Source organism: Fringilla coelebs, assembly GCF_963513975.1.
Source record: "Fringilla coelebs genome assembly, chromosome: 1".
NCBI classification, from domain to species: domain Eukaryota; kingdom Metazoa; phylum Chordata; class Aves; order Passeriformes; family Fringillidae; genus Fringilla; species Fringilla coelebs.
This window is the reverse complement of record NC_140028.1, coordinates 84,936,960-84,953,287: the sequence shown is the minus strand read 5'-3', so window position 1 is coordinate 84,953,287 and position 16,328 is coordinate 84,936,960. Positions and strand designations below refer to the sequence as shown.

At 35.9% G+C, this 16,328-nt stretch overlaps 1 protein-coding gene across 1 annotated transcript in view; it reads right to left on the bottom strand.

Moving 5' to 3' along the window:
- EXOC2 (exocyst complex component 2) overlaps positions 1–16,328 on the bottom strand; it is a 126,866-nt gene that overhangs the window by 53,598 nt on the left and 56,940 nt on the right. Inside the window, exons 12-15 of the mRNA XM_084220647.1 lie at positions 7,303–7,428; positions 4,051–4,175; positions 678–746; positions 258–415 (exon numbers count right to left, since the gene is read on the bottom strand). Of these exons, the coding sequence (XP_084076773.1) occupies positions 258–415; positions 678–746; positions 4,051–4,175; positions 7,303–7,428 (478 nt within the window). The remainder of the gene's footprint in view (positions 1–257; positions 416–677; positions 747–4,050; positions 4,176–7,302; positions 7,429–16,328) is intronic.

Genomic DNA, 16,328 nt, shown 5'->3' with positions numbered 1-16,328 from the left:
TTCAAAATTTTTCATAAGATGCTAAGGGAAAAAATGAATATATTATTATGTAATAAGACTATATAATGAGACATTGATAATTACACTTGCACATAGAATCCTAAATCTGACATAACCAATTTTTTTTGCAATCCTATTTTTGAAAATGTTAACATTCTCAAAATTCAGGGTATTTAACACAATGAACAAAACATTTTGTCTTAAAACACACATATTCCATTAATAGAATGATTTTATGGGTCCAGAGATGCATTTACCTTACAGTCTGGATAACATGTGTTAGCCACTGGCCAGAAAGTTCAGATTTCATCTCCCAGCCACCATACTGTCTTAATTCTCCTTCTCTGAGGCTGAATGGAAGCAAGGCTCCACGTATAAGTTTTACCAGAGAGTGCATAACTTCCTGAATCATTTTCTGCATCAGAAGAAGGGAAAGAAAAATCAAGGAAAAATCTCTACCAAGATGCTTAAGCATCCATGTACTTGCTATATACAACAGGTAGAAACATTAGATTTACAGGGGCCCCAAATGGCAGAGAAGGGAGGAAAAGGAGGTATGAGGGTACACAAATTAGTTAGGAAATCTTATTTTTCAAAGTGACACTAAAGTATCTTGCCATGAAGGACAAATGAAAGAATTTAGGGTTCTCCCCACCACATCTTCCCCAACTACTTACCTTGAAATCATTTTGTCTTTGCCTAGCATTTTTCTTCGATCTTTCCATTTGGCCAGATTTTTCAGCAGTCTTGTGAAAATGAGAAAATTGAAAAGTGTAAGTATCTTATAACCACTGTTAAAATAATTCTGAAAAAGGGGGTTTCAAAGTGAAGAAGTGAAAACGATGAGTTTATGATGTAATTATAAAAACGAACTGAGGGCATTTCAGTAAGCAAAGACTATATACATCTCACAATAAACTCAACTTACTGTACGTAAGTACCCTTATGTTTAACTCTGAGGAAAAATATGTGCTAAAGACAAAGTCAGAGACAAGCATAAGAGTAGCTCAAGCAGTACAAATTTCCTGAGGTTAAAGTTTTCTCACTGCAGTGTCTAAAACATACATAGTCAATTTGTGTATCAAGTTTACATGAAGAAACTGTATTTTTTTAGCATGGAAGCTGACCAGAGAAAGACATCAATGTGAAGTGGAAGACAAATTTTGGAAGGAAGGCAATTTGGAAATGCATGATATGAGGGGGAGGGTTGCAGGGTTTTTGTTTGGTTTAAGAACAGTATTTAATTACAAGGCTCTTTAAATAGTTCAACTAATTGTAAAAGAGACTGCAAAATAAGCAGCACCTTTATTGTCACTTCTTTGAGAACAGAGGAACATGAGTACACTTTGCATGAGACAGTTACAGTTGAAGAAAAACAAGATTTGACTAATAGTCTTCCTGTTTGTAGTTCTACCCTTCTGTGAAGAGTACTGAGATCTCAGTAGAGTAAATTACATTGAAAGTTATTTCAAATCCTAGGTGAAGTGCAGATGTCAAATTTTATACTTAGAAAATCTCCTATTTTATGTTTGTACAGCAACATCTACTGGACAAGAAGTGCAATAACACGACAGAAGTATCCTCAAAGACAATCAGTTTACTTTCAAATGATTAGTTTGAAATGCCGTGTTTTTCAAAATCCTCCTTTAGGTAAAGCATTCAAGGTTTTTTAAAATAAAATAAATAATTCAAAGTGAGCAAAAATTAGACAAAAATCAAACTGCTTAACAGTTTTGGAAAATACATAGTTATAAAACTCTTGTACGTTAAAGCTCTGAATTATACCATTTCGGACAAGGAGAACAGCCTTCAAATTATTGCTGCATTTAACTCCCACTTCTCTCTTCTAAAGCATTAAAAAGAAAACAAGTTGTATCCCTTGAAACTTCAGATATCAACTTCAAATTCACACTGGTTTACAGCTGGATTAAACAGAGGAATTCATAGATCCTTGATACAAATTTTTTTTTTTTCAGTGGTTGCTGAAGACCAATCTTAAACCTTTCCTGCACAGACAGACCAAAACTATCTTGTGGTAAGATCAACGGTTACTACTCACATTTGTGACTTCACCTAGAGTGATTCAAAAAACTCAACTTTTCAAACTGTTGAAATACCACACACATCTCAACTGACAATATTTTAAGGCACACAGCTAATCTTTCAGAGCTAAAAAGAACCCCCTCCCTGCCAAAACCCTACAAACTGAACAACATAAAACACATCTTGAAATGCATATGGGGAAATTTTCTTTGTACATTTTTTAAATGTCTTGAAGACTTTAATAAGCTAACTGAAATAACCCTGTATACAATTTTTATAGGATGTTTCTTAAAAAAAATGTAGCAATTGCCTTGCTTCCTGATTGATGATATATACCAAGCAATATGGTAAAAGAATTTTCTTTTTGGACAATTAAAATTTGTACTGTTTCTGACAGCAAAACACAAACTTTCAGTCTTGGATGCAACTGTTATGACAGCTATTCTTAGGTGCTCTAGAAGTCTTCCAGCTTATGCTACCCCCTCCTCACAGTCATCCTCAATTGACTGTGGCATGCAAAGCACACAGGAGGAATGGATTCCTCCCTATCTCCCCAAGAATCTGTGGGGCTTCTGAAAGGACCAAAGGAGTGGAAGAAATCAAATGTATGGGGATTAATTTCTCAGAAGTTCAGAATTAGGCCCAGACATAGAAGAGCATATGTACCTTACAGACTAACAACAAAACTACCTCTTCTGGTTTTTTAATACATTGAAACAATGTTTTGTTCAGGCAAGACAGAAGATCACTACATTTTCCACTTGCAGTCATGTTCATGAGCAGGATTTCTTAACCTTGCTTACAGTTCAAGTCTTTGTTTCTCTAGAAACTGCTTTCTATTTCATTGTACACAGAAAAAAAAACCACAGTAAACTTAACAGGTGAATTGATAAAGTTTAATTTTCAACAGTACTGGTGTCAAAAAGAAAGGTTGTCATTTCCCTTATGAAATAAATTATTTTTGTGAAAGTCAACAGTACTAAGGTTTATTCTTGGTTTTACTTCCTTCACTGAACATTAGGTATAAAGGTCATATCTTTCTTTTGCTTTTTATCATGTAAAATGAGGATCACATATGGCATCTATTCCCCTGAAGCTATAATGCTCTCTCCATTGTGTTCAACATGTAAAGGGCTATAGTATCCATTAGTATCATCATATGAAAACAGTATATTGATTTATAAACAGTAGCAATAGATAGATAAATTAATTCTTTGGAAAATAAGAACATAAGCTTCCAAATGTTCTTTTTCAAAGGCTTTTGGTTTTCCTACTAAAGCTGCAAGGAATAGATGTTATGACTTCAGAATTTAAACACAGCAGAACATAGTACACCACAAATTAATTAATTTATAAAAAATTAATTTTGAGAGGTATCCCTTCAAAATCTGTTAAGAGTGTGTGCATAAGAACAGCATGTGTCATAAATCATTACTTTTGCTTTTCCCCTTCTTCATGCATTATCAGGATGATTTGGAAAATCAGACCATCTGAGCAAGAAGGAGTACTAGCACAGGTAGTTGCAGCTGACTAACCTTCCAGTCTAGACTCCCTATAATGTGCCTGTGCATTCTTCTCAGTGCCTTGGTTATTTTGCAACTCTGCTCTTGAACCTAACCTCACTTCCAAATACTTAAAACTCAAGAAATGAGTACTCCTTTTCCAAAGAAAGGAAGCAATATTTTTTCTGTATGACTCTGCCTTTTACATATCTCTACCCTTCATGCAATGTGTTATTTTTCAGATCACCAGTGAAGGGCCAGCTATGAGTAAGAGGTGAAAGTACTCAGATATTATTGAGTCCAGCAACTGGAACACAGCCACAGCCACACATACAATCCCCATTGTCAGAATTTAAGGTAATTCCACTGTATGCTTACATTCTTTTAAAAAGAAAAATCTCTTACTAAAATAAGTTGTTACTTCTAGTAGTGAAATACAATCCTTCAAATATAATTATTACAGACCTTTGTTACTTATAAGGCCTTTATATAGAAGAATCCATACCTCACTGAATAAACTTCCATTCACGTAGGAAACCCAGAGCTTCCAGAAGTTGGGCAGCTGACTTACAACAAGTTTTGTCAACTTTTCAACAAATACAACTTGCTGAGGAGCTTTGTATCGCCAAGCTAAAAGGGGGAGAGGGGATGGAAAAAGCAACATTAACAATTTTAAAAATAACAAGAATGTACTACCAGTTTGCTGCTGCACTCTATTACACAAGTGACTATACAATATATAAAAACCTTTTGTGTAAAAGTAAAAAAAATTAAACCTAGTCCAAATACATGTACACAATCTGTACATATACAAGCTCTTTCTTCTCCTCTTGTATGCTTACAAGGTGCCAGCACTATGACAGTATCTACAGAATAGTTCCCCTTGTGGGGGTATCTAAGGCAATCCACCTCAAAATCCATTCAGATAGTCTTCTGTCTTCAAACCACTCTAAAATGTAAGGTAACGTGAAAGTAACCAAGACACTAGAAAAGTTTCAAATGAAATCTTGGCAACAGAAAACTTTTCCTCTGCAATGGGTGAAAGGGGGTAAAAGAGAAAGCTGAACAGAGGCAGACGTAGTCATTAACCCAGAAAATAAAAGAAACCTTGTGAATTACTCTTCCATAATCATCCATGTTCTCCATTGAAACCATCATGATTACAGTGGTTTAACAAAACAAGGTTATCAGCATAACAGTGATAAGAGACCTGTATTTCACTTCAGGAACAACAGTCTGCTTTGGAACACTTGGACAAAGAAATCATATATTTTTGAAAAAAACCCAAATCACCAAAGCCCCCAAAACACTTTAAAATGACATGTTTGTTGATGTGGTATTTTTTTCTGTACAAACTCGGGTCTTGTATAAATGATACATTTAAGAGTATGATATCAGCCTATGTAACACTGTGGAAACGCAGAAAAATGTTGCATGAAATAGTACTTTTTGTATCTACTTTGATACAGAATGTTGCCTACACACAACTGGAATTCATGAGTTAGGCAAAAATAGCTGCCTAATAGCACATTACATACTAGGAGGCTTCACCAGAGCCTCACTATTTTATTGTGTTGGTAGACAGTCTTGAATCTCCTTGAAGTACAGTGTGCCTTCAGCAGCTTCCATCTGTTGAGGTGTGGATCACTTATTGCTCCACTTCTTTACTGGAGAATAGAACAGCTACCCTACCCATTCTTCTCATGGCCAAAAAGTTTAGGCATTTTGAATTAGTATTTGAAAATAAAATCATAATGGAAGCCCAAAATTTGGAAAGAAGGCCTGACTTAACTCAAGTGCAACTGTGCTGAGAGTGATATATCTGTTTAGGAGTCATGAAAACATCAAAGTTCTGCTAGGAAAGCTCCTAGTGTGGACACAGATAAGACACTTTCACCAGCTTGGTTCATGACTGCCAGATAACTGGTCTAGCTAGACTCAGTGGCAGAAAAACTTCCATTAACAAGCTGTGACTATGTCAGGAAGCCATGCCAACAGAGCTACAGCAGCAGAGGCTCTGGAACTTCTACAAACCCCAACTTCTAATGAAAAAACTTCAGTTCCTTTGAGAAAACACTTCATCTTTGCCAAAAGCTCTAGCACCGATCCAAGCTACTGGTAACTGGAAACATACTGGCAAGATTTATTTCACCTATGAAATTCTTTTCCCCTCAAGGAAGCATATTTCAGGCTTTGTCCCAAGCCTGCAGACAGCAGATACCTCTTTGAATAAGCTACTGCACATCATATCAAAAGGTTATGGCCATAAATTCAGGATATTTTTACTTTGTTACTAGAGAAAGCTCCAATCTATATTTTATTCCATTGATTTTATTATAATCTCTGCTATACTGTTCTAAAACTAGAAACTAGAGCTACTGTCTGTTGTTTACATATTCTCATGAACATATGCTCAAGCAAGAGCTGAATGTTACTTGAACACTGCAATTTTGAATTCATAGTAATTTATTTAATCAATATCTTGGACAATCACTGTCAAACATATTGGAGGAAAAAAAACCTCCAAACACACCAAATCACAAAAAAGCCCAGAGATGCCATTCCTTAAATTTACCAAAAACTAAGAAGATCCACAAACAAACCAATGACACAACACAGCACATTTGGAATGGCAGCTCTTGCACAGGCATCCTAAACTGTAGGTTTTCTTTGTCTCTCCACTCAGAGAAGAACAAGGATGGCAGAGTTATCAGTGGTCATGTGCACCTAAGCACCAAGGAACTCAACTCAGAGGCACCTATAATTGGGATGGTTTATTAAAGCACTCCAGTTCTCCAGTTTTCCTTTGAATCTTGGTTTAAATTGGTGTCTACAGAATAAGCAAAACTTCCTGAAATTTTACTTTTTTCAGTTTGTAAAAGGTAACAGATCCATAACTAAGATTTCAAAGAAAAAAACTGAAGTGGAATTGTCAGCCATATATGCAATTAAGTCCCTGCTCATGCAAAAGAATTCAAACAACTTAAAAATAAACTGGACTTTGGGTGTTGCTTACTACATTAAGTGTGGCATTCATATTGTTAGTGGATGGCATTCAAAAAGAACCAGCAATTTAGTGTTTTGCTTTGTAACACTTGTTAATCACCTCCATGCAAGGCTTTAGGCTGGGAAATGACAAGAGCAACAATAAGACAGCTATTTCAGTAAGGAATGATCTATTCTGTGAAAAGCATGGTTTCTGTCTCCTGTGATGTCACCACTGAAAGATTCCTGAGAAGTAGTTGTTTGGACAAGGGTATTGATGACACAACCCAGAAGGCCTCAGCAGGTTGTGGATAGACAGACTGCTTGAGCTTAGTCAAACATTTTGTTTCCCTTTTTGGGTTTAAAGAATCAGACAGCCAGATATGGAAAGTCAAAGAAAATGCAACTGCAAGGAGAACCATCTTAGCAAACACACACAAAAGGTATAACAAGCAAAATGTAGTAGGCAGTAGGTGACCATGCATGCAAGAAAAAAGATCTTGTAGAAAAAAATACTTTTACTACTTTAACTACATTCTAAGAAGCAGACTTTGAACTTGAATTTGAATTTTATGAACTGCTCTTTGCTAGCAGAAAACATGGAGGACTTCTTCAGTAAGCAACAATGGTGTATGAGAAGCAAGAATTGTATTTCATAACAATCCAAAACAAACACACAGTATATGGGTTTTTGTTTGGGCTCTTTGACTACACCACAGGGTGGACAGTGGGGCCTGCAGCTTTTTGTTTTTGAAACAGAACAGATGCGTACCATCATCACGGCCAGACTGAAAGCTGCTGCCCCTTTTCAGTGAAGCGGTTTGACTGAGGTGGCCGATGGGCGATGGACGCACATCACTGTCCAGGTCCAGCATGGGGCTGTGGAGCAATGCGCTGCCTGGGGAGAGGGGAAAAAACCCAGAAGTTAGAATAATTTTGCACATCAGTTGACATGAAAGCGCATGCTGCACATGGAATTCTAATTTAATTAAGTGATACAAATGCTATCTTACAAAAACATTCTTGCTTTATTTAGACTCTTTGTTCATCTGTATCAATGCTATTCAATACCACCACTACTGACTCCTGTAGCAAAGCCAAAACCAGAAGCACCATGGGGAAAATGGCATTCTTTGGACTGTATCTTTCTCTGTTTATAATTAATACCCTACAATTAACAAGTAAATTAACAAGTTGCTTGAAAGCCATGGATAAAAATGTATTTATGCCATTAGTGACATTGACCATGCTTTTTTTTCTGACGTACATCCTAAATACACTTTTCAACAGCAAAAGTTTCTTTTGTGCCTAGCTGAAGCAGGTAAAGGCAGAGTGTTCAACTATTCCTTAGCTGTTTTGCCTCTATGAAGTTCAGATAGAGAGACCATCCATCAGGAATCAGAAGAACTAATGGTACGTTTCCTTTGTAAATGTCCTTATTTATACATAACTACAAACCCAAAAAATATTTTCCAGTATATCAAACAATTATTTTTTACTTTAGGTGCCTGTCCACATGTAGGTCACTATTCACAAGTCTAAGCGAGGATCTAATCTGATGGAGGTAGATATTGGAGTCTAACATGCATTTTGAAAAACAACTATATAAGAAGAATAAGAGGATTATGATAATTTTTTTAATGTTCTGTGACACTGCCAATAACTTTTTAAAAGTCTAAGTTGGTGCTTTATGCATTTCACCTTATAGAGACATTTCTGAAAGTAGTCATCAAAAACTACTTCAGCATTGCTTAACTGAGCTGTAAAAAGTAAACTTAAAGCAATCAAAATTCCCAGAATTATAGAACATCCCAGGTTGGAAAGGATCTCAGAAGACCATTTAGTCCAACCCTTCATGAGAAAGGGAGCCAGGATGAGATTATCTAGCACTCTGTCCAGTTCACTGTTGAAAACCTCCAGTGATGGCAGCTTTACAATGTCACTGGGGAGCTTACTTCAGTGATTGATTGCTCTAAATGCAAAAAAATATTTTCTTATACTGAGATGAAACCATCCCTGGTAATTAATCCTGAATTTTGTAGTGAGAATCCCAGCATTTGAGTTTATACTGCTGCTCTTTTCCATTGATACCTACGTTCACTTAAAATAACAGGAAGATCACAGAGGACGACCACCAGCTGTAACACTGAAATACTCAGATTCAGGAATAACACAAAGCAAAAACAATTCAAAGCACATTCATTCAGGTGTCAGAGCAGCATGGCAGAAAAGATACACCAAATTCTTTTACTTCAACAGCTTGGGCTTAAAGAGCAATATAACGTATTGTGAAACTTATCACAAACTTCCAATAGGTGACAGTATTGGGTTTTAGCTGATTTTGAAAGAAGTTCTTTCTCTTCTAATTCTTTAAAGGCTTTAAAAGAAATTTCCTATGGCCTTTCATAGCAGCATTATCAGTACCAAAATAACTGTCAGTTCTTCCACTCATCATACTTATGCATGAATTTACTGTTCATAGTATAAGACACATAAGTAAATTTGCTACATTATTCACAATTGTGATTGACACACTGTATTAACTGACTTGGTGAACTCAGCCTCCCTGTCTTCAGGCTGTGCTATGATTCTGTTCACTGTGTAATTCCTACACCACTCATCTTTATGACAGCTTTAAAACTGATGAGTTTTCAGCAACACAGAATCTGCTGCAGTGATTTAAGTGTATTATCCACTATCACCACAGACAAGCTCTACAGTCTGTAGATCTTGCACAAGAGTTTGAACAAGAATTTGTGGAAAGATTTTTCCTTTTGAAAGAACTAAAAATGCACAATAATGAGAAAGCAAAAAACCAAAGTTCTGCAGTAAGCAGTACCCAGGAAAACAATCCAGCCATCTTACAAAATTAAGTAAAACCAAAACAAATGAATTCCTCTTCAGATAAAAAAACCCAAAACTTCATTTCTTACAGAAATTCTATACTGAATGAAAAGAAAATTGCAGAAGACCCTGTGAAAATTTAAGTGTCTCACATAATTCCTGGGATTTCAGGAACATTTGAGAGAGATTGAACATATTTGCATTTTATTTGGAAAAAAAAAAAGAAAGTGTGTCAAGAAGGCTAAGTCGAAATTGTCACAGGCATTGCTATTTAAAACATATTTTATTAAAAAATAAAAAAACACTTGCAAGAGTGTAGCAGCACTATTTTCACAAAAAATACAACAAAAAAAATTCCTCTGATCTCTCTGAATACAATTTAAGTTCTCAGATTTCAGACAGTGTGTTAATTTAAGGAATGTCTTGTAAACAGATGGCCTTTAAATATGACAGTGCCAATTTAACCTCAGAATTAAGAAAAACAGACATTCACCAAAACACCTTAATGTGAATTAGCTCAATTAAAACCACTTGCTCGAGGTAACTGTATTGCTGCTGATGCACTAAGCCCATGCAGCCTGGATGGTTCATATATTCACCATGTAACAGAAAACATGTAAAGAATACTCTCTTGTTCCACCAGAAAAACCACATCATCAGTTTGCCAGCATACCAGGAAAAGAAAGTTTAACATGAACTAATTTCTTAATTGGTTGTCTAGCATTACAAGCAAGTATAACACAGCAGCAGGGAACTACAACAGCACATATACCCTCAGGACTAATAAACATCTGGACTACATTAGCAAAGCTGATCTTGCTCTCACCCTACCAGAAGATAGCGCATGAAGACTGCACACTAACACATAAATCTTGTAAAAAACAGTGAGAGCCAACTTACAAACAATTTTTCTTCTATCCCAACTTGTTCCCTCTCTGGAGCCAGCAGCTTAAATTTAGCAGCGTAATGCAATACAATGAATTAATAGTAGTATGGACTGCAGACAATAATATTTATAAACCTAAATAAACTAACCAAATACTAATTTACTGCCCACTCAGTATTTGATTTATGTACTATTTTTACATTCCTAGATCCTGAATGTAGGACAGCAACAATTCAAAGTTTTAAGAAATTAACTTTTTACTGTGCTAACAGGTTTCAAGAAGTATAAACAACATGAAAAAAATATTCCCTGTAGATCTTTACTTTTAAAAAATACATGGCATCTTTGAAGTACTTTTTTCCAAAATACAGCATCTACATGGAGCATTATCTGTGAGAGACTCCAGTGCCAAGTGTATATTTAACCAAGGAAACATAGGAAAAAAAAGTATTAAATTTTCTTCTACCCAGCAGTAATGACAAAACAGAAGTATAATAAAGTGCTTATTACATTTACAACTATATAATCATGAGAAGATCAAATATGAAGTTTTAAGGATCTCAGTACTGCTTTAATTTTATTTTTAAAGGATTTTACTGGGTGTCAACTTTTTGTGCACAGATATTTTGAAGGTGCGCCTTCAGAGGCTATCTGAAATAAAAATATTTCAGTGGTTTTGTTCACTCCTCTTCTGTTCTAGTGCAGTAAGATCTCACCAAAATAAGAATCTAAAGAACACAGTAAAAGTACAATTCTTTTTGATATTATTTCTCTAACTTTCTGTAAATCAAAAGCCACCTGCACTGTCCCCTAACTGCAGGTTCATCATAATATAGGGTACTTCATACATCATATAGGGTACCTGCAAGCTCTTGGCAAGCAGTGCATTACAACCTCCATTAAAAAGACAACTAACATGAAATTTGCCTTAAATAAATTCTTCCATGATATGCAAACCAGTCAATGATTTAAAATTTTAAAAGCTGCTTTACCTTCATATTCATAAACTATTTACCAAACTGAGTGTAAAAATTGTTCTGCAATATCCATTGCTCCACAACTGCCTGAGTTTTTTTCCCCCTCTGAGGTCTGACAGGCAGAGGTTTCTTGAAGGAGTCACACATCTCTCACCTCCCTTGATAATCCAGCCTCAGCCACTCTCCAATTCTGCCAGCCCAGTGCATCAATTACATGACTTCCAGTAAGATTTTTACAAAAGCTACTGGTGATCAGGGGATGAATATTGTGCCAGTACTTCCTTCAGGGACAAGGAAAATTGTTAACAAGTGACCAACCTTAGGTTAAGTAATTTTTCAGTGAGATTTTCCATGTTAAGTCGAATGTCAGTCATTACACAGACTTGCTCCTATACAACACGTCCATGCACATACAATGCATACATGATGTATGTGAGCAAGATTAATTAAAAAAAAAAAAAAGACCCTACAAGATGTGCAACCAGGTGAATACAGCTACTGTGTTTTCCCACCCATTATGTATCTTACAGTGAATTTTCTCACAGGCTACAATAGCAAGGAAAGGCTGATCTACAGCCTCCTGGCTCTCTGAAGGGCGGCAGACTTCCTCACCAGCCTCAAACACCTTTGAACACTTTTTCCTGTGCACAGCAGGCCCTTGTCCTGTGCTACAGCCTGACCACCCACTGTTGCTTGTTGACCAAACACACAGTGCCTGGAGCCCGCACCGACATGACCAGGATAAGATTCCTTTCAAGGACACCGCGGTGAGAATTTCCATTTGTCTAGGCAAGAAATTAGGCGAGCAGGAGAAATCATTGAAAAATTAACCTGCTCAGCAGATGAATAACATTTGTTATTATTATTATTATTCAGCAGATGAATAGCATTTTATTGTTTTTCTAAAGTACTTTTTCTTTCTCACCTTACATTTTATAGTGATCAGGAAGAAAATGGATTGTTTTTCTAGAAAAGAGATGAGCATGAAAGATTAAAATTAATAGAAAAAAATGGCTTTGGGAGATATTTAGAAATGAATGCTTTTTTAAATCTTAAGGCTAGTCTTCATTACTGTAAATGCGTTTATAATGAAGCTGTTTTTCAGTTTACTACAAAAAGGGTAACTGGGCCTATTCTAGTGGTGTTCTAAGTATTTCACAGCCTAAGGATATGCCTTATTGTCAGCCCTTCAGACCACAAAATTCAGAAACAAGAGCCAAGCATTTAAGTTCAGCAGATAAATAAAGATTACTTCATTTTACTAGCTCTAGCAGACATTAGGTTATCAGCATTTTTGGAAAAACTCACTTTTCCTCCTGAAAAAGTACTGAAGATTGGAGTGGGCACAAAGGTAAAATTCTGGCCACTGAAGAGTTTCAATTTATCTTCATTCATAATAATCTTTAAAATTTTGGTTTTAAGCTACCTGTGTTGCTTCTTAATCTCAATAGTTACTCTCTTTATAGTAGTTTAATATTATTTAAACTATTACATAAAAAAAGAATGCCCCCTGAAATTCTGAACATGCTGTATTCTACTAAAATTTCTAAATTACAGCAAACTTACAAATACCATTTTTGTACTGATCAATTTTTATTCGCTCTCACTTTTTTTTTTCTTTTTTAATTAATAACCCATTAAGGGTTTGCTTGACATCTGCTGTCAAAAGGGTATTTCTGCTATGGACAGGGGATGTGGTTTAGACATGAAATGGCTCCCAGCTGCAAGAATTCTTCTTCCAGATGTACAGTAAGCAAAGGCAATGGAAGAGAACCAGCTGCTAGGATAACAAATTGAAAAGGCCCTTTTGACACAAGCCTTGCTGGCCTGTCTGATCTAACAAAGATGGATCATTCATTGCAAGGTGAATAGAATCTCAGTGTGGCACAGAAAAAAACAGCAACATGGTCTAAGCATCCATTTCTCTCTTTTGCACCAAGTACAGCTGCTGTTACTCTGGCACAGAAAAACCCTGCAAATTTTTTACAATATTTGGAGAGCTGAGCATCATACTCAGTGCTGCAAAAATTATAGTTTTTCCCAGCAATAAGAACTAAAAAAATTAAAAATTAAAAAAGTCACAGAGACTGTACTATCATACTCTTGTTTGGAGAGCTAGCACTACATTGGGAACTTTAATAGGTTGTGTATTATATATTTTGCAAATCAAAGGGCAGCAGAAGGATCACACTACAACCATGTCAGTATTTCCATTTACAGCTTTAGTTTCTAATCAGGTTAGCTATTAACAGGTAGCTTATTTTCAATAACATTACATGAAATCTCAAAGATTTGCATCACAGATGAGTGATTTAGGTCACTCAAAGAATCACCGTCAAAGGTATTGGCAAAAGTAGTTTTAATAAGAATTTGTAACACTGAGACTTGACAAAGTTTGCAACAACCTGCTAAGAAATTAAAGATTTCTCAGCCAGTTTAATGATAACTGGATGGCAGTCCATACCCATTTTAGTTCAAAGGATCATGAAACCTACTAAGCCACTATTAAAGTCTAAGCAAATAACCACTGTCCACACAGAAAATAGTCTTAACCTCCACAGCTTCTATCCCTTATTCTTGCATTAAGAATCCCATTGCTTAACTCCTTTTGGCTATCTGCCCAGTGCCTCAGGAAAATTTTAAACTAAACCTCATTTATTTACATTTATTTTCATGTCATTTTATGTCATTACGTTCTCCATGTTTCCTGCACTCCAACAAATCTGGGAAGCATAAACCATAGTGAAAAACTACAATTATGCTTTAATAATAAATTGCCAAGTATAGTTGCAATTTAAATATGTAAAATATGTAAAATCTTAACTGAAGGAAACCATTTAGTATCCAGGTACCAGATATGAAAGTCCCTAGATGTCTACAAATCATAAGATCATATATCAAAAGCAGCAATTTGGGCTTTAGCCAATACAAGGCATAAAATACCAGCACAAATCAGTTTACCATTCAGGTATTTCTTACTAGAAATCTAATAAATACACTTTTGGGGGAGTATGTGCTCTACGATGGTAACCTTTATATTAATGGCTTGAAAAAACACTCTTTTCCCATTTTTTTCTGTCTCATGCATCTCCTTAAGATATCTTCATACTAAGTAACAGCAGCAAACTGGCTTAACCTACTTGAGGTCCTCCCAGTGGACAGGACAGTGGGATATGACTTCATAGATAACACTAATTCATCTATGCTTCAGGAAAACTTCATAAACATAAAAAAAAAATTCAAAACCAACAAAGGAGCACAACTGCCTATCCCATGAGTAAGGCAGATAGCATTTTAAGTTTTCTATTTAATGCAATAAATCCATATCTTTAGAAGCACTACTACATAAGCAGAGCCAGAGCTCTAGCCAATTGCACATGGGTCCCACATCTACAGCTGCACCTTTAACGAAAGAATCTGACCATCAGAGAAGCAGGACAATGCCTTAATACAAGGACAGGAGCATGGGAGCTTAATGATTTGGGCATCCCCTGCACTGCCTCACTATGCCTTTGGCAATGCTGTTTGGTCTCTTTGTCCTGGCTACTTATACTTCAGCACAGGAGGAATTGTGATCTGCTCTCTCATCTGCATTTTCACTCACTCCTTGAAACATGTGGGCTTGGAGTCAAGGAGCTTCTTACAATACAAATATTCCATGTCTGCATTTTTTTTGCCTCATAAATGAGGAAGGTCTGCTATAGCAAGAAACAGGCTAAAGGCAATGATAGGTGAGTAACAACAGCCATATTTTAGGATATAATGAAACATTAATCTACATAATGCAAGATTAATCAGCAAACAGGATTGTTTAGACTAAGGGGAAGCACTATATCCATACACATACGGAGTTATTCCTCAAGAGAAATAATACACTCCCAAATGCTGCTGTGAAGTACTTCATACACAGGACTTGAGCAAAGTCCCCATCCTACTTGTACCCATTGAAATAAATGCAACCAACTAACTAATGATCAGATTATAATAGATGATCAATATCTATTAACATCAAAGGAAAGAGTCAATTGAACAATTTGCTGTTGGCAGATGTCAGCTTTTTAAATCACAATGCCAATTATTTGACAAAGCTTAGCACAGCTGGATATGCTCTTTCAGTTTTTGGAAATAATATTAACACAAGTTAGATTAACTGGAAACAGACAGTATTGGAAACACACAGGATTTCTGCTGACCCCTGAAATAAAATATGAGAAAGAACTCCAGGATCATTACAGTCATGTAAACTTGCCACGGTTTCTTCTTTCAGGTTGCGTCAGAGACTGAACCATGATATGATATTAAATGATACTTTGCACATCTAGCACATAATTCCAGTTGTAAGAGTATTTCTTACAAAATGGAGTTCATCTCTGGTAATATACAAGCCCAGAGGTTTTTTTAAAAAAAATTCTTGCGATAGTAGGGAAGGATTCACACTTAGATCAAAAATACATACTTAGGTATCAACCTAAAAAAACCATGTATATAAATATATCTTTAATACACAAAGTTTTGATAGCACATTCCAATACCTTGGCATCTAAATCAGCTCACTCTTGTCCTTCGATTTGGAGACCCTTGGAAGTTATTAACAAGAGGTCAATCATCAGGTGAGGACCTTCTTGTCAGTCTTGGGGATTTTTCCTGACTGCCATTACTATTGCCCTGGATAGGGCAAAATCTCTTAGAGACAACCAAAGAAGATGCTATTTCTATATAAGAAAATGAAATTATTTCAGTTGTAATGACTAATGGGTCAGCCTTCTTGTTGTGTGGAGACAACTGGAACAATTTTGTCCCATATAATACAGTATTGACTTATACTAGAGACTAAATTTAGAGTAAGTTCTTCAATTTGCTTAGGATTGTGTTTTAGCTTGTTTAACAAATAATTGCAGTGTAAGCCTTCCCTTCCTGCATACATCATGGCCAGCAAATAAATTCTTTGAGAATATTTGCAGTTTGACAATCATCTGCAAAAATCCTGTCCAAATGTCTAATGGTTTAAAAAACCCCAACCATATCCAGGTAAGAAAAGCAGAGTTCCAAACCTATTTAAAGTAGTAAAAGTCATGTGTAATGACTCAGAGC